The 27,686-nt window shown below is 43.6% G+C and overlaps 1 protein-coding gene across 4 annotated transcripts in view; it reads left to right on the plus strand.

Annotated features, from left to right (window-relative positions):
- The first annotated feature begins 2,909 nt into the window (after positions 1-2,909).
- The window catches only part of Zdhhc20 (zinc finger DHHC-type palmitoyltransferase 20), a 62,380-nt gene continuing 37,603 nt past the window's right edge, over positions 2,910-27,686 (plus strand). For 2 of the 4 annotated variants that reach the window (XM_050152172.1, XM_050152174.1), the window contains exons 1-4: positions 2,911-3,162; positions 14,699-14,725; positions 16,696-16,722; positions 22,247-22,350. In XM_050152172.1, the coding sequence (XP_050008129.1) occupies positions 3,045-3,162; positions 14,699-14,725; positions 16,696-16,722; positions 22,247-22,350 (276 nt within the window). In that variant the 5' untranslated portion in view covers positions 2,911-3,044. Of the gene's footprint in view, positions 3,163-14,698; positions 14,726-16,695; positions 16,723-22,246; positions 22,351-27,686 lie in introns of all 4 variants that reach the window. The other 2 variants (XR_007593592.1, XM_050152173.1) reach the window with 2 other exon arrangements.

A 27,686-nucleotide genomic window follows, 5' to 3' on the forward strand; every position in this document is an offset into this window, starting at 1 on the left:
GATATAGATGATATAGATATAGATATAGATATAGATATAGATATAGATATAGATATAGATATAGATATAGATATAGATATATTCTCCAGTACCATGTCTGCCTTTGTGCTTCTATGTTCCTCATTATGATGACACTGGACTAAACCTCTGAAACTGTGAGCAAGCCCCAATTAAACGCTTCCTTTTATAAGATTTGTTGTGATCATAGCGTCTCTACACCAACAGAGCATTGACTAAGACCTAGCGTGCTGAGTCTTCGCTATCAGAGAGCCAACACCACCCAATCTTTCTTCTGTAAAGCGGTCCTTTATTCCCCTAAAGCCCCATGAGGTGGTGACTTTCACAAGCTCTTAGGGAGTGGTACTATCAGGAGGTGTGGCTTTGTTGGAGCAGGTGTGGTCTTGTTGGAAGAAGTGTGTCACTGTGGAGGTGGGCTTTGAGGTTTCATACATGCTCAAGCCACACCCAGTGCTGCCTATGGGTCAGGATGTAAGAACTCTCAGCTCCTTCTCCAGCACCACGTCTGCTGCTGACATGCTGCCTTGTTTCCCACCATGATGACAACGGACTGAACCTCTCAACTGTAAGCCAGCCACCTCAATTAAATGTTTTCATTATAAAAGTTGCTGTGGTTATGGTGTCTCTCACAGCAATAGAAACCCTGACTAAGACACCCCAATTTGGCCAGTCTTTAGAGCTGTGCAAGACCCAACAAAGAATTTTTTGCAGGGTTTCTTTGTGTAGCCTTGGCTGTCAAGGTCTCACTCTGTAGACCAGGCTGGCCTTGAATTCACAGAGATCCACCTGCCTCTGCCTCCCCAGTGCTGGGATTAAAGGGGACAGACACCACCACACCAGGCTCACGAGACAGCAGTTTTAATATTAGTTTTCCTGTCAATCCTAATTTCATCATAGCCACCCCACACACACCTCACTTGTGACTGAACCTATTGCTACACCCATATTTGAGGTGGTCTCCCACTGGGCTATACCCCTAGCCTCCAGATCCCATGTTTCTCCCTATAAGCAAGACGTAGAAGCACCTTTCTGGAAAACTGGATGAATCTTATCCACCTTAGCACCCTTAGTTGACCTTGTGTCGACCTTGTCACTAATACGTAGTCTGAAAATTGAGGCCCGGCCAAGTCACACATTGTCTCACTTTACACAGTACTGTGTGGTGGTTAAATCTTAGTGCTTGTTTTACTAAATCTTTATCATACTGTAAAAGCAGCTGCCTTCTTCCTGGAGACTTTAGAGAAGAGTAGCTAACTAAAATCTCACTTTATGTAAAACCCAAATTGCCATGGCAGTGGCAGGAACTGGCATTAAGAATGCTGTCTGGGGCTGGCGAGAAGTTCTTCCTGCTCTTGCAGAGGACCAGGGTTCAGTTCCCAGCACCCACTTAGTGGTTCTTAATCATCGGTAACTCCAGTTCTAGGATTCTGATGCCCTATTCTGGTCTCCTCAGTACCAGGCACCCAAATGATGCACAGACAAACCTGCAGGTAAAATACTCATACACTAAGAGAAAAACAATGTATTTATTGAGACAGGGTCACACTCTATGTAGTTCTGGCTGGCCTCAAATTCACAGAGACTCACTCTTCCTCCTGAGTGCACTGGGATTAAAGGTGGGTGTCTTCACGCCCCACTGCCAAATAAATAAATAAACCTAAAAAAAATAAATAAATAGCCGGGTGGTGGTGGCGCACGCCTTTAATCCCAGCACTCGGGAGGCAGAGCAGGAGGATCTCTGAGAGTTCGAGGCCAGCCTGGTCTAGTTCTGGGACAGGCACCAAAGCTACAGAGAAACCCTGTCTCGAAAAACCAAAATAAATAAATAAAATAAATAAATAAAACAAAGCATGCAGCCTGGGGTCAGTGAGATGCAGGGTGGGAAACCTCACTTGAGTGTGGTTCCAGTACCCACGAGGAGAAACCCACTCCAGTAAAATGTCCTCAGACCCCCTCCACACACACACTGTGAGCATCCATATTCAAAGCAAAGAAATGAATTACTACTTTTTTTTTTCTAGAATTATTTCTTTCTTTTTTTTTTTTTTTTCGAGACAGGGTTTCTCTGTGGCTTTGGAGCCTGTCCTGGAACTAGCTCTGTAGACCAGGCTGGTCTCGAACTCACAGAGACCCACCTGCCTCTGCCTCCCGAGTGCTGGGATTAAAGGCATACGCCACCATCGCCCGGCTTAGAATTATTTCTAATGATGGTGCATTATGATGCTTCACAGCATGGCTTTTAGAGTCTACTAGGATTACAGTCATTGCCTAGCGATCTCTAGCAGTAAATAAACTTTTGAAAATTCAGTGCTGGGAAAGGAATGTTTATATATTCTGCTTTCACGGTGTAACCTTAAATGTGGGCTCCAAATCAAAATATCCGGCTGTATATGGCTTTCACCTTAAATCACAGGCACCTACCAGTTCAAAAAATCATGGGGGTGAAGGATGGGATAAGGACCAAATTATCTCAGGGATTCTTCGCTGGAGATTCATCAGAATCATGAAGTCTTTTATTTTAATGTATATAATACCCTTTCGCTTGCACACTGGAGTGAGCATGGTCTTATATAAAAAAGGACCCCAACTTGTCTGATCTCTGAAGTCCCCAAGGTGGCTAAGGATTCATTCTTCTCCCCAGGTGCATCCCCACCGCTCTCATCACCCGGTCCTGGGTGGTCTCCTACACCCTTGGCTCTGTCCCCTCTTTTCCACCCAGACCCCTCCCCAAATCCCGTGGGCGGGCCTGAGAAGAGCCCAACCCAACCTCTGGCCCCGCCTCCTTCGGCCGGGAAGCCCCACCCCCTACGGGGAGCGCCCGGCGCCCAGGCTAGGGGCGGAGCGGCGGGACGCGGGGCGGGGGCGGGCCCAGCCTGGCCGCCCCGAGGGGCGGAGTTGCGGCGTCGCCCTACGCCTCTGCTCGGGGCCGCCGTACCTCGGGGGAGGGGGAGCTGGCGGAAGAACGCCCGGGGTCTTGGAGCCCTGCAGAATCGTGGGAATCGGGCGCAGGGGGTCACCGGAGGAACATGGCGCCCTGGACACTCTGGCGCTGCTGCCAGCGCGTGGTGGGCTGGGTTCCGGTGCTCTTCCTCACCTTCGTGGTCGTCTGGTCCTACTACGCGTACGTGGTGGAGCTGTGCGTGTGTGAGTACGGGAGGCGCGGGCGACGGGCCGGGCCGCGGTGGGCAGGTCGGGGCTGCGGCGCTGGTTGTTAGCCCACGGGCTGGACGTGGTTCCGGCCCGCGCTGCCCCGGCCGGTGGGCTCCCTGGCCGAGGGTTCCGACCCGCGCTGCCCCGCCGGTGGGCTCCCTGGCCGAGGGTTCCGGCCCACAGCTCGCTGCTCTTGGGGTCCCGAGTTCGGGCCTGCGCGCCGCCCACGTCCGGTGCTTCCGGGTGGCTGCGGTCGCCTTGGGGCTTCCACCTTTCTGTGACGGAATGGTCACAAAGGCCTTTCCTTTGGAACTGGAGAAAGTCGCCCTTCATAAATGGCTTGTGAAGTCAATATGGCCTTAAAAACAACAGACAACAAAGAAATCTTGTTTCTCCCAGATTGTTTATCTCCTGACTGCGCGAGAAGAATCGCGGCCTCCGGCCTGGCGAGGGAGGTGTGTCTGCAAGGTCTGCAGTGAGGGCTCAGCCCGGGGACAGGGACTGCCATCCTCTCGTTTGAGCAGTATTTGACCCTTTTTAAAGATCATTTCGAATGTCAGTGCTGAATTTATACACGATGTTGTTTTGAGGCAGAAAGAATTGAACGAGAGGTGCATAGCACGGTTAGCTTTTCTTGGCTGTTTATTTTGATGGTTTGTATTTTTTATACCTTTAATTTTGGGGCTTTGCTTTATTTTTATTTTTGTTGGCTTCCCTTTTTAATTTTTACCACGTAGTTCTTACCTGATTTCCTGGAATAAAGGAATAGCATCACATTTTACTAAAAGGACTTAACCTCTTGGTTCAGCTAGGTTGCTTTTAACGTGGAACGAAATTCTTTGTCGTCCAAACACCGGAGGCCATTACTGTCTGTGATATCGAATAATTGAATATATATGTTTTATACCGACTGGCCCTTTTCTGTGCATACCAGCTTTATCAAATGAAAATCCAACACAAAGCAGTCCCTTGGTTTCCCCAAAATGATGTGGTTTTAATTTTCTGACAGCGCAGTTGCCTACAAGACAGCCATTCCTTCGGGGAAGCAGATGGGGTAAATATAAGAATGAAAAAAAAATAAAGATGGCAGACTCTAGACCTCAGTTGTGGCTCTGGGTTTGCTTAGATCTGAACCAAGTACTTGTTTAAAGCTCAAGTTCTCGGGGCTGGAGAGATGGCTCCGAGGTTAAGAGCTCTGGCTGCTCTTACACAAGTCATGATTTCAATTCCCAGCAACCACTTGGTGGCTCCTAACCGTCTATAATGCATTCTGGTGCCTTCTTCTGGCCTGCATTGCAGGCATACATGGAGTCAAAACACTGTATACATAATAAATAAATAAATCTTAAGGAAAAAAAGAAAAGCTAGGCTTCTGTACATAGAAAGACATTTATTTATTTATTTATTTATTTATTTATTTTTGAGACAGGGTTTCTCTGTGGTTTTGGAGCCTGACCTGGAACTAGCTCTTGTAGACCAGGCTGGTATCGAACTCATAAAGATCCGCCTGCCTCTGCCTCCCGAGTGCTGGGATTAAAGGCGTGCGCCACCACCGCCTGGCTTATCTTTGGTTTTTTTGAGACTTTGAGACAGGGATTCTCTGCGAAACCACCCTGGCTATCCTGGAACTCACTCTGTAGACAGGCTGCCATCGAACTCACAGAGATCCAGCTGAAGGAGTGCTTTACCACCACTGGGTTTTTAAGTGGCAACATCCTTAAAAAAATGACTGCTCCTGAGAACATTGATTTAGAGGAAAGAGTGTGCGCTGCTGGCCTTAGCTACATAGTGAAGCCCTGTCTTAGAATAAACAGCTGGGACTTCAACCTCAGCACTAAGGTGACACACACAGACATGTCTTGGTGAGATCGAGTACATAGTGAGTTCCAGGACAGACAGAGAGCTGTGTAGAGAGATCCTGTCTCAAAACAACAAAAACAATTTATATTTTTTGTGACATACAAGCGTGCACATAGGCTAAGGTTCATTTGTGGAGGTCAGAGGCCAAGTTTGTGGGGTCAGTTTTCTCCTTCCACCTTTGCGCAGGTTCTTGAGATTGATCTGAGGTCATCAGGCCTGCGTGTCAGTTGCCTACATGCTGAACCTCACTTTAGTTAGCTCCGTAGCTATGCTCAGAATAAATTATGGCATACCTTTCCGAATAGTAAATTTGTTGAATGTAATGATTTTGATTCATCATTTTTAATACCAAAATGTTTGCTAAAATGGTTGAATTAATTAAAATTGACTAGATTTAAATGTTTCTTTTGTATTTTGAGATGGGGGTGGGGTGAGGTAGATGGGGGAATTGGAGGCAGCTGGAATTGTGTCTCCGCGCCTCTGTGAAGTCCTGGTTGTCCTAGAACTTGCTCTGTAGGCCTGAACTAGAGATTGGTCTGCCTCTGCTGGGATCAAAGGCATGTACTACAGCCACCACCACTACCACCCAGCACCGGCATGAGCTAAACTTACTGAAGGAGCACCAAAAATGAGAGTCAGGTTCAGATTGCACAGCCTAACTAGAAAAATACCCACAGTGAAACAAAAAGTCCAGTTTTTTTTTTTTATTTTGTCATCCCTTTATTTTTAAATTGTGTGTGTGTTTGTGTCTGTCTGTTTTGTCTGTTTGTAATCTGACTTTTAGGAGCAGGTTCTCAGTTTCTACCCTGTGAGTTATGGGTAGTTGAATTCAGCTTGACCCACGTCTGCCTTTGAAATAAAGGGGAATGACTGACTAGAGGGAGCACTTCCTTTACTCTCCTTTCTTGCTGCCTCTCCAAACATAGGTGTGTCTGCAGATGAAGTGAGACTGAGCCCTGTGGAAGGACATTACTTAGAGCACAGTTGACTGCAGTGATTCATGCAAGCGCCTGGCCTTCAGAGTGATACGTGGAGAAGATGGGGGATAATACTGAGTTTTAGTTTTTAGATCGGAATTCCCCTTTGTTCTCCTTTTTTTCTTTTTCTTTCCCCACACTTTGAGGAAACTAATTTAGACAACACGATTTGTTGTCCAAATCCAGAGCCTGCCTTCCGTGTGAAACGCTTTTCATGTTTTTTTTTTTCTTAGCTAGATTTTTTTTTTTAAAGATCACAAGTGTGCCGGTTTTGATGCTAAGCTGCTGGTAGTGTCGGGATTATATGTGCTGTCTAAGAAGGAGCCCTCCCATCATCATCACGTGCAGCCTGGAGATAGTCAACACCTCCTACTCATGCAGACACGGGTGTTCTGGAAATGGAGCACGCACTTCTGAGATGAGCACCTGTCTGAAGCACTGCATTGAGAGCCTCGATTCCAGGATAGGTTTCTATTGATTCACTTTGATACAAAGGCCTGACCTTGTAGTCCAGGGGGCTTCAAATGTACTGTAGCCCTCTTGCTTCCTCCTAAGTGCTAGGATTGTAGGTTTGCATCCCCAAATGTATATACATAAAGAACATGTATTTTGTTCTTTCAAAAGATGACTGATATATTTCCTGTAAGTATCTAAAAATCCTTGTTATTACCGGGTGGTTTTATATCAGTTTGACACAAGCTAAAGTCATCTGAGAAGAGGGAGCCTCAGTTGAGATGCCTCTATAACATACTATGCAAGACTGTAGGGAGTTTTCTTTTTGTTTTTTTGAGACAGGGTTTCTCTGCGTAATGCTCCTGGCTATTCTGGAACTCACTTTATAGATCAGGTTGACCTCAGACTCACAGAGATCTTCCTGCCTCTGTCTTGAAAGTGCTGAGATTAAATTTGTGCACTACCACTGTCCAACCAGGGGTTTTTTTAGTGATGGCTGGGGGGACAGCTCAGCTCATTATGGGTGGTACCGTCCCTGTGCTGGTGGTACTGGATTCTGTAATAAAGCAGGTTGAGCAAGCCGTGTGTGGAGCAAGCCAGTAGGCGGCACTCCTCCGTGACCTATGTCAGCTCATGTGTCCAGGCTTCTACCCTGTTTGGGTTCCTGTCCTGACTCCCTTCAGTGATGGACTATGATGTGAAAGTGTAAGTCAAATAAACCCTTTCCTCCCCTAGTTGCTTTTGGTCATGGTGTTTTACCATAGCAATAGTAACCCTACCTAAGACAATGACCATATTTAATATCACGTACACATGCTCAGTGTATTTTTTTTTAAGACAGGCTCTCACTATGTAGCTCTGGCTAGCCTGCAAGTCTGTATAGACTAGGCTTGCCTCAGTTTCACAAGAGATCCACCTGCGTCTACCTCATTGGTGCGGAGATAAAGATGTCAGGAGCCTCTCATCTCTTCCCCTTAAACATCATTCTTTGCCATCCCCTAGGTGGCTAGATTGAAATCCAAAACTAAGGATTAAAGCCAAAATCAGGATTGTTAAGTGTCTGCTTCACAATCTCCAGTACACTCCACCTTGAATTTAGCTGTTCCCATGGCTTACTGTCCTAACTTTTTCTTTTCTTTTTTGGTTTTTCAAGACAGGGTTTCTCTGTGTAGATTTAGAGCCTGACCTGGAACTCACTCTGTAGACCAGGCTGGCCTCGAATTCACAGAGATCCTCCTGCCTCTGCCTCCCAAGGGCTGGGGTTAAAGGAGTGTGCCACCATCGCCCAGCTGGGGTTCTTAGTTTCCTTAATAGAAGAATTCAAGTAAAAGCACATGACAAAATTTATTATGTTTCAGAGAGAAATTACAGGGGCAGGCAAGCTGTAAACCTCAACAGTTGACTGGAGGAGCAAATGGAGGGCAGACAACATGACACTAAGGGTCAGGAACCCCAAAATGTTGAGGCAAGAACCCAAATTTAAGGGAAGCATGCTTCGGAAACGTAGAAAGAAGAAAGGTTCTGCTTCTCTGGAGAGTTCAGAAAACTGAATACTTCAGAAAAAGTGGCAGACGTAAGGACCCTACTACATGCCTACACCCATAAATTAGGGCAGGGGCTCTAGCAAAGAACAATCCAGAACCTGAAGACGTAGCTCCTTCTGTCTCTTTAGCACAATTTTAAGTGAGTGGGGCTGGCTTTCCTTTAGCCAGTGACTGAACAGACCCATTTCTACCTGGGGAGTTTCTTCTACTCTTAACACGGCTTCAAGAAAGGCAAATACGGGGTTTTACTGTGTAGCCTGGCTAACTTGGAACTCTCTGTGTAGACCAGGCTGGCCTTCAGCTCACAGAGATCCACCTGCCTCTGCCTCCTGAGCAGCGGGATTAAAGTTGTGCACCACCACACCCTGATCTTTCCTAGATGTAAAACCAGTTACCTGTAATTAGTTGGCGGTTAGGGGCACGTGACAGCTTGCTTTCTCCTAGTTTTGTTGAGCATCTAAAACTGCTCCCAAATGGTACGTTCTTAAAAATTATATATTCTAGTGAATGAACAGATATATTGGCAGTGGAATAGAATGCCATATTTGGAAATAGGCAATCTAGAATACAGTGAAGGTAGCACCTCAAATCCTGGAGGAAAAGTTGGGACAACCACTGGTAAGAGAAAGTCAGTCCCGTGCCTCTCTGTTCAGGATTGATTACACATGAATCAAACCTCATTTTCCTTGTTAGGTGTTTACCTCCACTGCTGTCTGTCTTGTCTTCTGAGATACTGGGGCCTGCTTTGCAAGCACTGTTCACTGGGCTGAGGTCTGGCCTTTTACTTTCACTTGTGAAGAGATTTCCTCCTGTGTGTTGTTATTTCAACCCCCCTGGGTCCTGCGGTCACAGTCTCCTGATTGTTTGAGAGTAAGCTGTGGATGCTATGCCTGCTTACTCTAAAGATTAAGATTTTTTCCAAGATTTTGCACATACATAATTTGAACTTACTTTCTTTTATGATCCTCCTGACATCCCTGTTCTCACATTTCTCATTACTCTCCTTTGTCCCCCAGACTGTTTATTTCTACTGTCATGTTTGAACTTAAATGATGGAAAACATTTGTCTTTCTGTGTTAGCTTAATTTGCATAGTGTGATTACCTCCCCTTGAGGCCCTTTTCTGCAAACTGGGTAACTTCCATCTTCTGCCTCCTGCTCTGCAGTCCAGTCAAGGTTACACATTAGAGACTGATGCGTGGCCCAGGTCTGCAATCTCAGCACTCAGGCAGAGACAGGGTTGTGAGTTCAATGCCAGCTTTTATGCAGTGGTTCAAGAGCAGTTTGAGTTGTGAGCTAAGTAGTCTACTACATACTGAGTCCCCATCTCATAGAACACAGTCAGTTGTGAGCATGTGCAAGACACTTTGGTTTGATCCACAGCACTGCAAATAAATAAGGGCTCATACTTTACAGCTGTTCCTCTTTGGTGCCTTAATCTGAAGTATTCCTCAGTCTTTATGCACTGGACCATGACATTTTTAAAAACACAGGCCCAGGCCCGGTAGGATGCCCTTCAGTGTGGGTTATCTCTAGTTTCAGCGCAGGGATTTCGAGGAAGGACTTGCTGCTCAGCTGTGGCAAGTGTGGTCAGGAGGCAACAGCCCAGCTCTTTCTGTGTGCTTTGCCTCACCCAAGGTCACACCCTTTCTGGTGCAGTCTGCTGGCAGAGCCTGAGAGGTGGGGCTGGGCTGCTCCCTGCAGAGCTCCCTGCCTTGCTGTTGCAAAGCCTGTGCTCCCTTCACAGCGCCCCCTTGGCTCTGTTCTGCTTTGCTTCCGCTTTTTGTCAGTTTCTTCTGGACAACAGACCGCACTTCATGCTCTGTCTCAGCACCCGCCTTATGCTGAGTCAAGGTTTCTGTTGCTGTAATAAACACCATGACCAAAAGCAGCTTGGGGAGGAAAGGGTTTATTTGGCTTACACATCCCCATCACTGTCCATCATAGAAAGTAGTCAGAGCCGGAACTCTTGAGGTAGGAGCAAAGCAGAGGCCAACGAGGATGGCTCACTGCCTAGCTCTGCTCGTGCACCAGTCAGACTTCCTGCACCAGTCTTACACGGGCAGTTTCCAACTGTGTTCCCTCTTGTGTTAGTCTAGCTTATGTCAAGTTGGCAAATAATAATAAAATAAAATAAAACTAGCTAGCACAACATTTGATTCTACAGAACTCAGCCTAAGACAGACAGGTATCTTACCTTGAATGGAGCACTGAAACTCTGACTCATCTGTTCCTGGTACTGGCCCTGGGCTTCTATATAGCGTCCTTTGAAGATTAGTTTGCTTTGTTTTTGTTTGTTTGTTTGGTTTTGGTTTTTTGAGACAGAGTTTCTCTGTGTAACAGCCCTGGCTGTCCTGTAACTCCCTCTGAAGACCAGACTGGCCTCCAACTCATTGAGATCTGCCTAAAGGCATGGGTCACCACCACCCAGCTACTTTGAAGATTCTTGCTTGTAAAAAAAAAAAAAAAAAAAAAAAAAACCGTAGTTACCAAATGGCGATTTTTTTTTTCTAATGCCACCATTTTATCTACATTTACTATCTAGAGTTCTGTAGGCAGGAATAACCTCCCTTCCTATATATTTCTTGTGTGTGTGTGGGAGGGGGACAGAGGATGACTTGCTGGAGTCAGTTCTGCCATTTTGGGTCACAAGTGCCTTTACTCACTGTGCTAGCCTGCTGGTCCAGCCTCCCTGTTTAGTTGATACATTTGTTTGTTACCATGAACATGCAGTTCTGAATCCCATTTTATGAGTTTATCTTGTTGCTTAAATTGTCTCTGATTAGGACAATAGGAGTCACATCCCCGTTTCTGCAGCCACCCTCACTTTTCATACTTATTTCTGCCACCATAGTTTTTTAAGGTTGGTAATTTTCCTGATATTGGAATTGGCTATTTCAAAGTGGACATAATCTGATTTTTTAAAAGAAATAAAACTATTCAAGCATTAGAAGAAACGAAAAGTGGATAATCTCTAAGGAGACCAGTGAAAGCCCCTCGGGCTGTAGCTTAGAATTGCCAGATCTCATAGACAAAAACAGAAATGGATAGACATAAATAGTTCACAGGATAAGATGACAGGGGCTTGTAAGCATAGGATGCCCATGCTCATCTACAAGTGCAGACTATAAAATTACCGTGCAGCACCAAGAGTTTGAAAACACTTAGACTAAAAAGACCCAGGGTGTGCATGCATTGCATAAAGGAATACAAAATCCTTAAAAAGGTTTTTGGGAAAAGCTAAAAATACAACAGACATGTACTCTTAGTTCCGTGATCCTGCTGTGAGGATTCTGCACTGAACATAAGCTTCCATGAGTAAACAGCACATTCACAGGGTTATTTATTGATTGTTTGAATAACACAAAATTGGAGGCAACCCAGATGTCCACTCATAGAAGTCTGATTGTAAAACAGAACACCCACATGATGGGAAACAGCAGTGCTTTAAAAAAATAGATGGGTGCTACTGTGTAGTGATTGCTAGAGTCTCTAAGACATTTCATAAGTCACCTGGCCTTGAGAAGTCACCATCTTCCCCCCCCAAACTCACAGAGATCCACCTTCCTCTGCCTCCACCATTATCCCTGCTGGGTAGAATGGCACATGGCTTTTAACCTCAGCCCTCAGGAGGCAGAGGCAGGTGGATCTCTGTGACTTCAGAGTAAGACCCTTAAAGGGTGCCTACAGTGAAGCCAGTTTGCTGGCGAATGAGCTTCATGTGGCCAAGCTGGCTGTAGATGTACAACTACACACTGATAGGAACATTGAATGTTTTCCTCTAAGGCTAAGTGAGGGCTGTCAGGAAGTGAGACTAGGTTGTTAGATGCCGGCGCTGGTGACAGATACATACAGCTGGCAGAATGGAGAGAGCGCACGTGTAAAACACCTGAACTCCCCCCCCCTTTTTTTTATGATGTCTTTGAGATGCATTTCTCTGTAGTCTTGGCTGGCCTGCCTCTGCTCCTGAGTGACAGGTGGCATGTGCCGCCACACCTGGCTTGAATTCTTTCTTAAAATTCTTTCAGCAAATGTTTTTGCTTTTGCCTTCCCCTCTGTGCCTCCGCAGTTCTGGAAACATTTAAATTCCACTGTTAATAAACAGTAACAAAGGTTTACACTGATTCTCCTGATGGGTTTTCAGTAGTGAGCCTGGGCAAAAGGACTTCTAATCTTTTGGCCAACAACAGGGTTGGTTACTGTCAGGGCCAGTTGGACGGCCAAATAGCATTAATTTGGACCATGTGACCACCACTCTTCTTATGAAACCAGATGTCCCAGCAACAAAGTGCTGATTGCCTAGAAGCAGACCCAGTTTCAGTATTGAGCCTGATTGTCTCCAGGGGGACACCGGTTTGCCTTGGTCAGGCCCATGCAGCCTGCCAGAACTGTGGCTGTCTTTGAAGATGAGTAGCTGTGAGTTCCTAACCACACTGAGTGACACCAGAGAAGGAAAGCTAGGGCCACTCTGGCCCTTTTTGTTCGTTTCTTGTATTTGTGGTACTCTTTGATGACACCCTTGGCCTGAGATTCTTTGCCATAGTCTATGACACACAGCTGCAGCTAACTGTACAGTCAACATCCCATTCCCTAGTTTCTTCATGTCAAAATTGGTGTGTCATGGGTCTTGACCAGTGTGTCACATTTGCATGCACACCATGAAGACAAGCTTGTTGTAAGGATGCGGTTCAGAGTTGTGCTGATGCTGTGAACGCTGTGCTCTCCTCCCGTGTTTGCTGTTTTCCAGCTATCTCAGTCCACATGACAAGAGCGCAGCATTGGCTGGCTAAGGCTCTGTTGCACCATCATAAAGAGAATCTTCAACCTTTTTTTTATCTATAAAAAAGTTCTTTTTTTTTTTTCCTGGGCAATGGTGGCATATACCTTTAATCCCAGTACTCTAGAGGCAGAGGCAAAGAGATCTCAGTGAGTTCGAGGCCAGCCTGGTCTACTGAGCGAGTTCCAGCACTCCAGGGCTACACAGAGAAACCCTGTCTTGAAACAACAAAATAAATTTCTTTTCCACATTTGCTTACTGTGTGTGGCGCCATGGCAAATGTGCAGGGTCAGAGGACAATATGGTAGAGTAGGTTGTCTCCTTCCACCATGTTTATTGTACAGAACATATTTTTAATGTGTGCTCAGGGAGCTGAGATATTCAGGCCTTACCTAACATCTAAGATGGGTTGAGAAACTTTATGCTTCTGTGAAGTGTATTTAAAAAAGAAAAGTAATGATCAAAAACTTTTCTTAGGCCGGGCGGTGGTGGCGCACAACTTTAATCCCAGCACTCAGGAGGCAGAGGCAGGTGGATCTCTGTGAGTTCAAAGCCAGCCTGGACTGCAAGAGCTAGTTCCAGGACAGGCTCCAAAGCAATTGCACAATTTCTTTAGTGTTATGATGCTGGTGGATGAATAAATAAATTTATTTTTGGTTTGTTAAGAAAGTGCCCATGTAGTTTCAGCTTATCTAGAGATTCAGATTTGATTTTGCTTAAGTCCTGCTGATACATACATACATACATACATACATACATACATACATACATACTTAGAGTCTTAAAATATGGGATAATGTGTGATGCAGTCGGTGACGAGGAAGTGCAAGAGAATGAGAACGGATGTGGGAGTGGGCAGTAGTAACAGAAGAGTGTGGTGTTTATTCTGGAAGTGGGGGCTCAGGAAGCTTTAGAGAGGCGGGAGTGTTCACATAGCTCTGAAAGGGGGATCAAAAGGAACATAGTATTTGTGACATTGTGTTCTGTAACAGACCAAAAGCATGAGTCAGCTAGACGACTACATTACGGCAGGTCTGTAGTGCTGGCTGCCCAGAAGGCACAGTGCTGAAGAGTAGTCAGCCGTTGTCTTTGCTGGTTGGTGAGTGTAAAACTGATAGGGCAGATGCCTTAGTGTCGGATTTGAGGAAGGTAAGGGAAGAGATGGGAGGGCCTGTAGCGATGATGTATTGGAAATAGTCTTGTCCAACATGGTTTTGGATCGTCCAGAAAGAATGAACAGTAATTCCCACCTTTTCAGGCACTGTAGAGGGACTGCTTTTAGGGTACTCGAAGGGTAAGAGAAGATGGGGCCTGAAGCCATGACTCTGCTGCCTTGCTCTTGCAGAGAACCTGGGTTCATTTCCCAGGACCCATACAGCAGCTTACGTCTGGGACCAGGAACAAAAGCAGTACACCAATATTCAGGCCAAACTCCCATATACATAAAATAAAAACAAAAACTTCTTTTTTTCTCCCCTGAGACAGTATTTGTTTGTGTAGCCCTGGTTGTTCTGGGATTCACTCACTTTGTAGACCGGCCTTGCCCAGCTGTGCTGGTCCCTTACACCAGCCCCGGATGGATGCCCAGGTGAGGTTGGCGGCCACCCAGGGGTCAGCCTGTAACTCACAACTAGGATTCCAAGTGCTTGCCTCCCGCACACGGGTGGGCGATCAGCTCACGCCCTTGTGTTTCTGCAGCCAGTGCTTTGCCAGCTGAGCGTGTACTGTATTCTGAAGAACAGCCCTTTTCTCACTGTGGGATTGAGGAGAGTGGTAAAGGGCTCTCTCAACACACTGAAGTTTAAAGAGGCTAAAAAATGTTAAGTAGTTGCATTGTTAATGATAGAATGTTTTTCAGGTTTTATGAAAATGAAACAAAATTCACGTATAAGTATATTTACTCCTATTTTTTTCTTCCAGTTACTGTTTCTGGAAAAGGAGAAAATGGTAAGACTCTCATAGTCTCACTTTAAGTAGAGTCATTTGTAACCGTGTACTTTTTACCTAATGGTGTGAATTCATGGGGTTTTGTTTTCCTTAAAGAAAGAATGTGTCTTTACCTTTTTAGTTAGAAGGAGAGAGTACTTCAGCTGGGTTTCTTCCTAGGCACACAGTATCTTAAATGACTAACGTGGCTATGTTTTAGCAGGCTCCTAGCACTACTTTGTATAAATTCATGCATTTCTGCTTGGTGTGTTCCCTGGAGCTCTGTTCCAGTTTTGGTAGCAGCCTTCACTGGGCTGGGGAGGAAGTCTGCTTCATAGTATCTAAAAATAAGCTGAGATGTTTCCCGGCCACCCATACTGAATAATCACACAGAAACTATGTTAATTGCATTAATGTTTGACCCATGGCTCAGGCATATTCATAACTAGCTCTTAGGTTAACCCATTTCTATTTATCTGTTATCGCTACAAGACTGGCTTACCAGTGCCACATTTATTTCTTCAGAGGATACATGGTGTCTCCTTCCACTCTGCTCACGCACTCTTGTGTGCTATGTGTGTATGTGTGTGTGTGTGTTTGGATTTCCCGCCTCACTTTACTCTGCTAAGCCATTGGCCGAAACAGCTTCATTGTACAACTAATAAAAGCAACACATATAGGGAAGGACATCCCACATCATCTAATTCTAGGGATGGTTCCATTGTTCATATATTTGTTTAGAATAGTATGTTATTACACAGATACTTAATCAAACCACCAGACTTTAAATTTGTATTATTAGGTAAAGGGAACAAATGAGTTAATAATGATCAACAAACAATGCCTAGGGGAAAAGATCTAAAAATTTCACTGGAATTAAAAAAAACTTTAGGGCTGGAGAGATGGCTCAGTGGTTAAGAGCATTGCCTGTTCTTCCAAAGGTCCTGAGTTCAATTCTCAGCAACCACATGGTGGCTCACAACCATCTGTAATGAGGAATGAGGTCTGGCGCCCTCTTCTGGCCTTCAGGCATACAGACAGACAGAATATTGTATACATAATAAGTAAATAAATAAATATTTAAAAAAAAAAACTTTAGTAGTATCATTGAAGTAAAATTTCAAAAATAAAATTAGATTTTTAACATAAAACGCAGAGGCTTCTAAAATAATTTACAGTTAAACAGTACACAGCTATTAAAATTTATTTTATTTTATTTTTGTTTTTTTTCAAGACAGTTTCTCTGTATAGCTCTGACTGTCTTGTAACTTAGTTTACAGACCAGGTGGGCCTCAAACTCACAGAGATCCGCCTGGGTTTGCCTCCTGAGTTCTGGGATTAAAGATATGTACCACTATGCCCAGCTAATAAAAGCTTTTAAAAAAAAATAGTACAAAATGGAAAAAGATGGAGTACCTTTTCTCCGTCAGCTACCCTAACTTGAGAACTTTACATGTATACATGAATTATTACAGTCTTTCCCTAAATATGATGGTTACCGTGCTTCAGTTATAAGGAAATAGGAATGTGTGCGTAGGTCAGAAGTCCATCTGCCATCATCCCTTGGGAACTAGGCACCTTGATTTGTATTACGTTTTCTTTCGTCCAGCCTTGCCCAGCTGTGCCGTTCCCTTACACCCGCCCCGGATGGATGCCCAGGTGAAGTTGGCGGCCACCCAGGGGTCAGCCTGTAACTCACAACTAGGATTCCAAGTGCTTGCCTCCCGCACACGGGTGGGCGATCAGCTCACGCCCTTGTGTTTCTGCAGCCAGTGCTTTGCCAGCTGAGCGTGTACTGTATTCTGAAGAACAGCCCTTTTCTCACTGTGGGATTGAGGAGAGTGGTAAAGGGCTCTCTCAACACACTGAAGTTTAAAGAGGCTAAAAAATGTTAAGTAGTTGCATTGTTAATGATAGAATGTTTTTCAGGTTTTATGAAAATGAAACAAAATTCACGTATAAGTATATTTACTCCTATTTTTTTCTTCCAGTTACTGTTTCTGGAAAAGGAGAAAACGGTAAGACTCTCATAGTCTCACTTTAAGTAGAGTCATTTGTAACCGTGTACTTTTTACCTAATGGTGTGAATTCATGGGGTTTTGTTTTCCTTAAAGAAAGAATGTGTCTTTACCTTTTTAGTTAGAAGGAGAGAGTACTTCAGCTGGGTTTCTTCCTAGGCACACAGTATCTTAAATGACTAACGTGGCTATGTTTTAGCAGGCTCCTAGCACTACTTTGTATAAATTCATGCATTTCTGCTTGGTGTGTTCCCTGGAGCTCTGTTCCAGTTCTGGTAGCAGCCTTCACTGGGCTGGGGGGAGGTCTGCCTTCACAATACCTAAATCTTAGGGATGGTTCCATTGTTCGTGTATTTGTTTAAAATAGTACATATTACTCATAGATATTTAATAAAATCACATTTTAAATTTGTATTATTAGGTCAAGGGAATAAATGAGTTTATAATGATCAAACAAACAATGCTTAGGGGAAAAGATTTTTTTCTACGAATTTCACTAGAATTGAAGAAAGCTTTAGTAGTACACTACATTGAAGTAAAATTTCAAAAATAAAATTAGATTTTAACCGACAAAAACCCAGAGGATTCTGAAACAATTAAATAACAGTATTAATATTTGTTTTATTATATTTTTGGTTTTTCAAGACAAGTTTTTTCCATGTAGCCCTTTCTGTCCTGTAACTTACTTTATAGACCAGGCTGGCCACAGACTCACAGAGAACCGCCTGCCTTTGCTTCCCAGGTGCTGGAATTGAAGGCGTGTGCTACCACTCCTTGCTTAATATTTTTTCTTTCTTTTTTTTTTTTTTTTTTTTTTTTGATTTTACAAGACAGGGTTTNGAGCACTGAATTTGTAGTTGTGCACTACCACATCTCTCTTGATGTGGAGTCAGGAGATCTGAACTTACCCACGGAGGCATCTCCCCCAACTCAGGGCTTCATTTTAATGTATGTTTTTCTCCTACAAAATAAGTGTGGCAGTTGCTTTAAACTAGTGTCTTACTTTTTGTCTTTTTTTTTTTTTTGTTTTTTTTTTTGTTTTTTTTTTTTTTTTTTTTTTTGGTTTTTTTAAGACAGGGTTTCTCTGTAGCTTTGGTGCCTGTCCCGGAACTAGCTATTGTAGACCAGGCTGGTCTCGAACTCACAGAGATCAGTCCCGAGTGCTGGGATTAAAGGCGTGCGCCACCACCACCCGGCTTATTTGCATTCTTTCAATGCAGAATTATTTCTAAATGCAAAGAACAATTATGTGTGTTGAAAGTATAGACACAAATGAAGGGATTATCTGAAGATTTTGTTTTGTGTATTTTGAGGGCAGGGTCTTTGATGTAGTTCAGGCTCTCCAGGACTTACTTTGTATCTTTAACTTCAGATTCACCTGCCTCCACCTTCAAATGGTGATGTGTTCAGCCTCCAAATATTAGTGTCATAGGTGTATCCCATCTGTTCAGCCTTGACTTTATTTTTTCAAAGTTCTCATTCGTATTAGTATGTATTGCAGGGTTTTTTTAGCCACATCTTAAAAGAATATTTTCCTCTTTTTCCCACTTGTTAAAAGCTATCTTGAAATTTTATGATACATTGAGTTACAGGTGATTTTTGAACATAGATTTTGATTTATAGATTTAGATTTTTCTTAGAGCTTTAATTTTTTTACAAATATTTTTACTTTATACATTTACTTTTTCACATTGGGTATGTTTGTGCACGTGTACACACACTCAGAGGAGGACAACTTTGGGGAGTTGGTTCTCTCCTTCCACTGTGTGGGCCACACTCTCAGTTTGGCGAGTGCCTTTACCTGCTGAGCCATCTTGCCAGCCCACTTTCATAAATGTGACTCAAAGTTTTCCTCTTAATAGTCATGAAAGCTGGGTATGTTGGAACATAATCCAGCACTTGGGAGGCTAAGACCAAGAGCATTATGAGTTCCCGACCTGTAAGCAGAGCCGTCTTTGTCCTGCCCTGTCCTGTAATTGCTTTTAAATAATCACTTAGATGCTTAATATTAATTACAAAATATTTTGCCTGTAGTTCAGGCTTATTACTGACTAGCTCCTCTATTTAAATTAACCCTTTTCTGTTAATCTATATGTTGCCGTGTGACCTTGCATCTTGCTTCTTGGGCACCTGAGTTTCTCTTGACTCCACCCTTCTTTCTCCCTATTTATATGTGTGACTTTCCCACCTAACTTTATTCTGCCTGGATTATAGGCCAATTTAGCTTTTATTATCAACCAATGAGAGCAACAGATTTTTTGTTTTGATTTGTTTTTGTTTTTCGAGACAGGGTTTCTCTGTAGCTTTGGTGCCTGTCCCAGAACTAACTCTTGTAGTCCAGGCTAGCCTCGAATTCCCAGAGATCCGCCTGCCTCTGCCTCCCGAGTGCTGGGATTAAAGGCATGCGCCACCATCGCCCGGCTGAGAGCAACAGATTTTTACAGAGATTGGAAACATCATCCTACAGCACAGACCAGCCTGGTCTATAAGTTTAGAATCAACCCAGGCTATGTATCAAGACTCTGTTGCTGGGCAGTGATAGCATGCGCCTTTAATCCCAGCACTTGGGAGGCAGAAGCAGGTGATCTCTGAGTTTGAGGCCAGCCTGGTCTACAGAGCAAGTTCCAGGACAGCTAGGGCTGCACAGAGAAACCCTTTCTTGGGGGAAGAGGGGAAAAAAGTAGAGAAAATTTAAGGGCAGCTCAGTAGTAGGCTACTAACACACACACACACACACACACACACACACACACACACACACAACTCTAAGTGGTCCTCAGCCCTCCAGCCCCTCAAGAAAAAAATAGCACATCACATGAATTTGAATTTAGTTAAGAGCAGTATTTTCTTTTATTATTATTTGTTATTTATATCCCAAGTATTGTGCTAAGAGTTTAATTTTATTTAACTGAAATGTGTTTTAAAGCAAACCATTTTGTGTGTATGGAGAGTAGAAATTTCCTAAAGGAATGGTAAATGTTAAAAGTTGAAGCATCTGTTTATGCTAATCTTGGTTGTAAGTAATCAAGTTTAAAGTACTTGTGTGCTGACATCTGTCTTAAATGCTGCGACCCTTTAATACTGCTCCTCATATATTGGTGACCTCCCCAACTATAAAATTATAGTTATTTTGCTACTGTTACAAATACTAATGTAAATAGTTTTGGACGTAGAGGTTTGTCAAAGTGATCCTTGTCCACAAGTTGAGAACCAATGGTATAAGTAAAGACTGCTAGCTTGATTGACAGACAGGAAATGAATACAGGACGCACTGGTAAACTAGCACTTCAGAGTCAGTGAAGTGGCCTTAGAGCTGGGTCAGAGAAGGGAGTGAGCCCCGAAATGGGTTCCCAAAGGAAAAATCAATCTCTCAGTGTTTATTTTGGGGGTGTGTGTTTGTTTTTTGAGACAGAGTTACTCTAGCTCTGGATCCTGTCCTAGAACTTGCTCTGTGGACCAGGCTGGCCTTGAACTCAAAGAGATCCACCTGCCTCTGCCTCCCAAGTGCTGGGATTAAAGTTGTGCCACCACTGCCAGGCAGCTCAATATTTTTTGAGTCCACTCAATAGACTACAAGATTTGGCCTGAAGGGAACAGACAACGTAGAGAAATGCAGATTGCTGAGGAACCAGAATGTTTACAGTGGACAGCATTAGTGGAAATGAAAAGAAAGAGTATTTTAGCTATGGGAGGAAGTCATGAGACACTGGCACAGAAGTAAACTGACTAGTTAAATGCTGACTAAAAAAGTGCAGGAAAACAATTTTCGGTGACAGAAGTGAAGAACTTTAGATTTTTATCAGGCAGTTATGAATTTCAGTTCTGGCATTAAGGCTTCTTACAAGTGACATTAAAATTCTCTGATCCTCGTGTTTACATGCCTAAGGGTTAGAAAGAAAGCCGGTGTCATATGCTAAGAGGCTTTCGGTAGGAAGAAATGAAGAATTGAGAAGCTAAAGTCCACTGTGACTAGAAAGTCCCCTAGTTTGGTTAGGACACATGGTGTTTTGCATTTATTAATTTATCATTCTTAAGCATCTGATGACTTTATAGAAACAAGTGTTTTATCGAAGTCTGCGCAGCTGTGAGGAAAAGTAAGTCTGAGAGTGGAGAGAACTTTATAGTCTGACTTTAAAGATGAATCGAGTTCACACTTGTCTTCAGAGTGTGTTTGTGTAAAATTTCACACCAAAACACATACAAGGGTTCAGCTATGGCCATTGGTTCTTGCTTCTTATAAAAACTAACTTTATTCGTTTCAGATAGAAAAACTGCAGAGTACAACAAAAGGCTTAATATTACACCAGTGAGTGATAGTTGGAGTCCCGGATGTCAACTGGGACACTAGTTTATTTGGAAAAGATTATGGTAGACGTTCACAGTGGCTAACTTTTTTTTTTTGTTACCCTATGTTGAACAAGAGAATAATTTTTTGTTTGTTTGTTTTTTCAAGACAGGGTTTCTCTGTGGTTTTGGAGCCTGTCCTGGAACTAGCTCTTGTAGACCAGGCTGGTCTCGAACTCACAGAGATCCACCTGCCCTGCCTCCTGAGTGCTGGGATTAAAGGCATGCGCCACCATCGCCCAGCCAAGAGAATAAATTTTAGAACACTCTAACCCAGACAGGAATTGTTTTTCAAATTTATTCATTATTGTTTAGTAAAACTTTTTGTCTTTCTGTTTCCAGTTCCCCTTGGTGTGATGTTTATAGTGATGGATCCTTTTAAATAATTTTTAAGTCAGTGAGAATTAACATTTAAGGAAAACTCAATTACAGCGAGCGGCAGCTGTGTGCACATCGTTCGCACCAGTTCTCTCCGGCCAGCGTGGCAGGAGAAGCAGAGGCAGGAGTGAATCCAGGCCATCTTGGACTGGAAAGTAAGTTCAAGGCCAGCCTGTCAAAAACTCTCTTTTCCAAAGTTTTAGCCTTTAATCCTAGCACTGGAGGCAAAGGCCTAAAGAAATAGGTGAGCTCAAGGCCACCCTGGTATCCAAAGCAAATTCCAGGACATTCAGGGCTATTACACAGAGACACCCTCAAAACAAAAGATTCAAACCCAGTTGGGAGTGGTGGCACACACATTTAACCCTAGCACTCAGAAAGTAGAGGCAGGTGGATCTCTGAGTTTGATTTTGAGACCAGCCTGGTCTACATAGTGAGTGCCAGGAATATGTAGGGAGGCACCATCTCAAAAAGGAAGGAAGGAAGGAAACCAAACTCAGCAAAAATTTTCAAAGGTGTTTTTTTTTAACTCAGAGCCTCAGCAACTGAATGTAATTAATTCTCACCAAATGTAGTCTTTATTCATAAAGTTAGGTTTATAAGCTTATTTTATAACTTCACACCTCGAAATAACAAGGGTAGCATATATCTCTTACTGTTGTAGCATAAAGATAAAGGAGTTTATATATTTGATATTTAAATGAAAGTTTTTATTAAATCAGGTCTTGTAACCATACTGTTCTAATGTATTTTTTTCTTTTCACCCAGACTCAATAAAATATTATTTGTTTTTATTTACCAGGAAAGACCGTTGTTTACCTTGTGGCTTTCCATCTGTTCTTTGTTATGTTTGTATGGTCCTATTGGATGACAATATTCACATCTCCTGCTAGCCCCTCCAAAGAGGTAAATTTTATGTTGGTAAATTGTCAAATGCTTGTCAAATGCTTTAACTGATTATGGAATGATATCCCCTGTTTACCTGTGTTAAAACCCTGCATGATGCATTTGTCTGTTTCTGTTTGTAAAATTCCTGGGTAGTGTGAGTCATTGACTTGTTCTCAGCACAGTTTACTGACAGCGCTGTAAATGTTTAGTTGACCTAACACTTTACTGGCATGCTGAGTTTTCTTAACACTGCGGTAAGAAGTTCAGGGTCAGAATTGAGTTAGGTCAGCGGGGCTGGGTTTTAGAAACTCCTCTGTCATATTTTCTCAGGCATGAACAGTTGTGCTGTATCTAAATCACCTGTCACTGTGGAAAACAGTTATTCAGGGTTCATCTTGCTGTGACTGCATTTCTCTGCTTGGAGGATGCAATTGGAAAATATTTTAAACATTTAAGTGCAGAAGGTTTTGCGACTGGAGTCTTTCTTACCTTGACACAGATGAGTTCTTCCTCACTGAAATGTAATGTAGCATGGTGATGAAGCTGCCTCTCTAGGCTGGGCATGGTGGTGGTTCACGCCTGTTAATGTAGCTTTTAGCGGGAAGATTGCAGATTCAAAGCCAGCCTTGGACACTGTGAGACCCTGTCCTCCAAACAAGCAAATAACATGTACACGCACACACACCCTGCCCGTGCGCGCGCGCACACATACACTGCATATTCACAGAGTTAAGACTGTTTGAGGTTTTGGTTTTTGTTTTTCTACACATTAATTTCTGAGCTTCAGTTTTCTTCTCAGAAAATTGTGTCTGTTTCTGTGGGATGCATGTGAGGACTGACATTTTCCAATTTTTAAGATATTCCTGTTTCAGGATGAATATTCAAATATTGGATGATAGAAGTAATATAATTGTTTTCCTTCATGTTAACTTTTCAGAATTTGTTAAAAAATTATAGACCATTTAATTTGAAATACCAACTTCCATTTAATATTCTATAGACAGTCTGTATACAGAAAATAAAGTCCCAGGTGTACCCTTGGTAAGATGTCACACAAAGTAGGTGTCTTAGTCAGGGTAACTCTTGCTGTGGTGAAACACCATGACCAAAGCAAGTTCGGGAGGAAAGGGTTGATTTGGCTGACACTTCCACATGCGTGTTCATAGAAGGCAGTCAGGAAGGAAGTCACACAGGGTTGGAACTTGGAGGCAGAAGCAGAAATCATGGAGGGGTGCGCTGACTGGATTGCTCTGTGTGACTTTCTTAACCCAGGACGGCCCCCTTGGGGATAGCCCCACCCACAGAGGCTCGGCCCTGCCCCTTCCCTTAATGCTTAAGAAAATCCCCTGCAGCCAGATCTTATGGAGACATTTTCTTGAGTTTCCCTGCTTTCAGATAACTCTAGCTTGTGTCAAGTTGGCATAAAACTAGTTAGTACGTCTGGTTACTCTTTAATCCCAGCTCTGGGAGGCAGAGGCAGATCTCTGAGTTTGAAGCCAGCCTAGTCTACACAGCAGATTCCAGGACAGCCTGAGCTACTTAGTAAAGAGACTGCCTCAGAAACAAACAAACATTACTTCCCAGAAACTGAGTACATATGTTAGCCATTATCCCAGCACGTTCAGGGACCAGAATATTCCTGTCATCAGTCACCTCATAACAAATCATTCTTCTGCCGTATTTGTACATAGATTCATTTCTCTCATTCTCATATGTTGTGTGTCTGCCTTTTCTTTAGCATTCTAATTATAGGGTTCATCTGTGTCGTTGTAGGTCATTTTTGCTATTCTTCTTCTGCTGTGGAGGATAACGTTGTGTTTACCAGGCCTGTTGTTTAGGGTGGTTACAGTAGGGCTATACATGTCTCTCTGGGATTGGAGCTGCTGTCAGTTACACGGATGCTGAATTTGAGCAGATAAGGCTACACAAGCTATTGCCAATTTTCCATTCGGAAAGTAAACCCATAAATCAAGCCTAATTGTTTGTTAGATATGTTCTTTGAACATTGGTAATGGTTAGTCCTTAAAGTTACATTACAAACTTCTATCCATTCACAGTCTTTTAAGTTGAAAAATACCTAATTAAGTGATTCTTAGTAGTGATGTCTTGAAAATATAGGACATGGAGGTGCATGCCTTTAATCCGAGCACTCGGAAAGCACGAGTAGGCAGGTTTACATAGTAAGACCCTATTTCAAAACAAAACGACAGAAGCTAAAAGAGTAAGCTTGTGTAACAAGTAAATGTTCCCAACACAGGAAATAATGAGAGAATCAGAACAGCGAGAACTCCACCTCAGACGCTTGAGGGGCCCAGAATTGGTCCTGGAGTCACACCACCACCACTCTGGAGATTTCCTTTACCGCTTCCTCTGCAAATGAGATAGACAGCACTCCCTCGTGGGAGTGTCCCGCATGGGATTGCTGAAGGACTGGATAAAATGTGTACAGTACTCTAAGAATGGCCTAACATCGTGGGGCTGCTGAATGTTACTGTGGTGGTTTATTATATTGCCACGACCTTACCTTTTTAGACCTATTGTCCCATACATTCTCACTACTCCACAGACTCTTTCAGCTAAGTTTGGTCCACTGGCCCTGCTGTAGAACTGTACGTCTGCTCTGCCATTATCTTAAGGTTCCTATTGCTGTGAAGAGACACCATGAACAGAGCAACTCTTAGAAGGAAATCATTTAATTGAGGGGACTCGCTTAGAGTTTCAGAGGTTCAGTCCATTGTTATCACGGCGGGAACATGGTGGGGTTAAAGGGGCTCGAGAATATATTTAAGTATAAAATAGGGATAAACACTCTCGGATACAGATCAGATGCCCGTGTCCTGCCTTTCTGCCCAGGGACCAGCCGCTCCTTGCTCTGACTCTGACCACCTGAGGGAGAGAGAAAGAGAGAGAGAAAGAGTGCTGAGGGAGAGGGGTCACACCTCTCTGGCTCTTAAGTGGTCACAGACACAGACAAGACCACACCCTAGGACTTGCCCCAAAAGTCATTGGCTAAATGGATTGGATTGAAATCCCACAACAATACCTCCTAATAATGCTGCTCCCTCTGGGATTATGGGCCAGTTACATTCAAACTACCACAGTACGGAGCTCACCTGGTACTTGGACATGTTTCACTTTCTCAAACTTAAAGTCCCTGAGACACAGATCTTTCACTGTGTTCAGTTCTTCACAATTCCCCCGCCCGAAAATCTGGCACATCATGATGTTTGACAAATGTTGAATGAGTTTTTAAGTCCTCAAGAGCCACCTAAACTAAGTCTTTTGATAGCCAAGAGCAGAAGTAAAACCAAAAATTGTTTTTCTCGTTCAGATGCCGTACACTGATGGATAGCATTATAGATGAAGTTGCAGAACTCGTGAGCTTGCTGCTGCGGAACCGTTTTAGGTCAGAAGTGAAAGAGTGTAAGGGTTAGGACTCGGGGAATCAGATCGGCTTAAAAAGCAAAAACTAAATTTTTTTTAGGGGAGTTGAGTTACAATAATGCTGGAATTTCTTTCTAGCCTTGTGTCTCTGCTGCTGGGTTAGAGATTGCTTGGAAATCAGTAGACACCTGGTCTTTATGTGAAAGTCAAAGGTGGTAAACGAGCAAATGACAGAACAATTATAAATTTAGAAGATTGAAGTAAAGTTGGGAAAAGTGATACGGCCTAGCATAGCTGGGTAAAAGTTACTCTGGGAGAAATAAGCCCCTTTTCTGTGGTAGCTAGACAGTAGTGCTCAGGGAGGAGGTGGAGTCCAGCTGAGGTGTTTCTCAGTCTCTCCCTGAGCTTCCTGTTGTGCACTGCAGTGCCACCATTGTCTAAATCAGACCTGGTTATATAAAAAGGCAGCGGACTAGCACCTGAAAGACTGCTGAAAGGGCAGCTACAGACATAAACAGCTGACTGTCATCATGCCATCTCCTTAACATTGCTTGTTTTGTTTCTGTCATTCTGGTTTTGGACAATGTTTCTTTCTGTAATCCAAGCTGGCTTTATATCTTGGCAGTCCTCCTACCTCAGCCTGCCCTGCCAAGTGCTGGTTTGTAAGCATGAGCCCCCGTGCCCAGCAAAATGTTATCCTCTCTAAAAGGAACTCGACAATTAGCTGATGCTGATTGGGGAGGACAGGTACCAGAAGGTGTATGAGAACTGCGTGGGATGGGGATCGGACCTGTACCCCAATATAAACTATGGCACTACTGAGAGACCAGAGGGAGGGACAAAAGGAGACCAGCACGGTCCACAGGCAAAGGGCAGTTTATAAAGGGAGAAAGGGAAACCCCTTGTTAGAAGGAGTTGGTTTGTTTTGATTGGGCATGTTAATCAGGGCAGCCAAAAGGAGGCTTTTGATTGCTGAACTTTGATAGCTGGACCCTGGTTGGTCAGCCTTGGGAAGGAAGTCCCCAGATAAGAGAATGGGCCTTGGTGGAATGTAATCTAACAGCAAGGCAGAGGTAATGGGGAGGGGCAAGGTCTGTCAGAGCCAAGTTTGCCATTCCCTGACCTGCTAGAGTCTTACCACTGTTTCCTGCTTATAATTGTACAGAAATTGCCAGTCTACTGCAAGATACAGATCATGTTCATGCACGTAGTACCTAATAGGCCAGCTCTGCTCTGTAGCTGCTGCAATCTTAGACCTTCATCACCATTGCCTTTGCAGGGGAACTAGCTCTTCCAGCAGCAGGCTGTTCACATCCTGTTGGCTCTCACTGTTCCCTTGCCAAGATTTTTTTCCTTTGTCTTTCTGGAAAACACCCCTTATCTAGCTTAGATACAACTGTCTCCAAGAATCTCATTTGAAATGAATATTTTATCTTACTTTGAAATAAAGATTATGATTAACATAGATTAAAAAGTCTTTGGTTTCATTAACGTGTATGATGTATTTTGATCATACTCAGTCGCCATTATCTTCCCCCAGCCCTCTGAATCCCTTTTCCCCAACAAGGTCCCTCCTTTGTATACACACGAATGTGTGTGATTATGGTTCAGAGTCGGATTAGGGTGGCCTGCCTGAGTGTGGGTATGGAGTTATTTACTGGAGCATGAGCAATTTACCTGTGACCACACCGCTGAGTAAAAATGATTCCCCCATCTCTGTACCATTAACTGCCAGCTCGGCTTGGGGCAAGGCCGTAGGAGCCTCCTATTTGTGATGGCATGTTGACTCAGGCTTGTGCAGGTAGCCGTACCTGCTGAGTCCATGAGTGCAGTGACCAGTTGTTGTCCTCTTTCTTATTGTTGCCTGTTATGCTAAGGCCATTCTAGTCAGCAACTGCAACTCCACTGCTACCACAGAGGTTAGGCTGCAAGAGCCGAGCTGCAGCCTGAAGATATTCTGTTCCCTAAGG

The sequence above is a fragment of the Alexandromys fortis genome, unplaced genomic scaffold (genome assembly GCF_014885135.2).
Source record: "Alexandromys fortis isolate MF-2015 unplaced genomic scaffold, M_Fortis_MF-2015_v1.1 scaffold_75, whole genome shotgun sequence".
In the NCBI taxonomy this organism is placed as follows: Eukaryota; Metazoa; Chordata; class Mammalia; order Rodentia; family Cricetidae; genus Alexandromys; species Alexandromys fortis.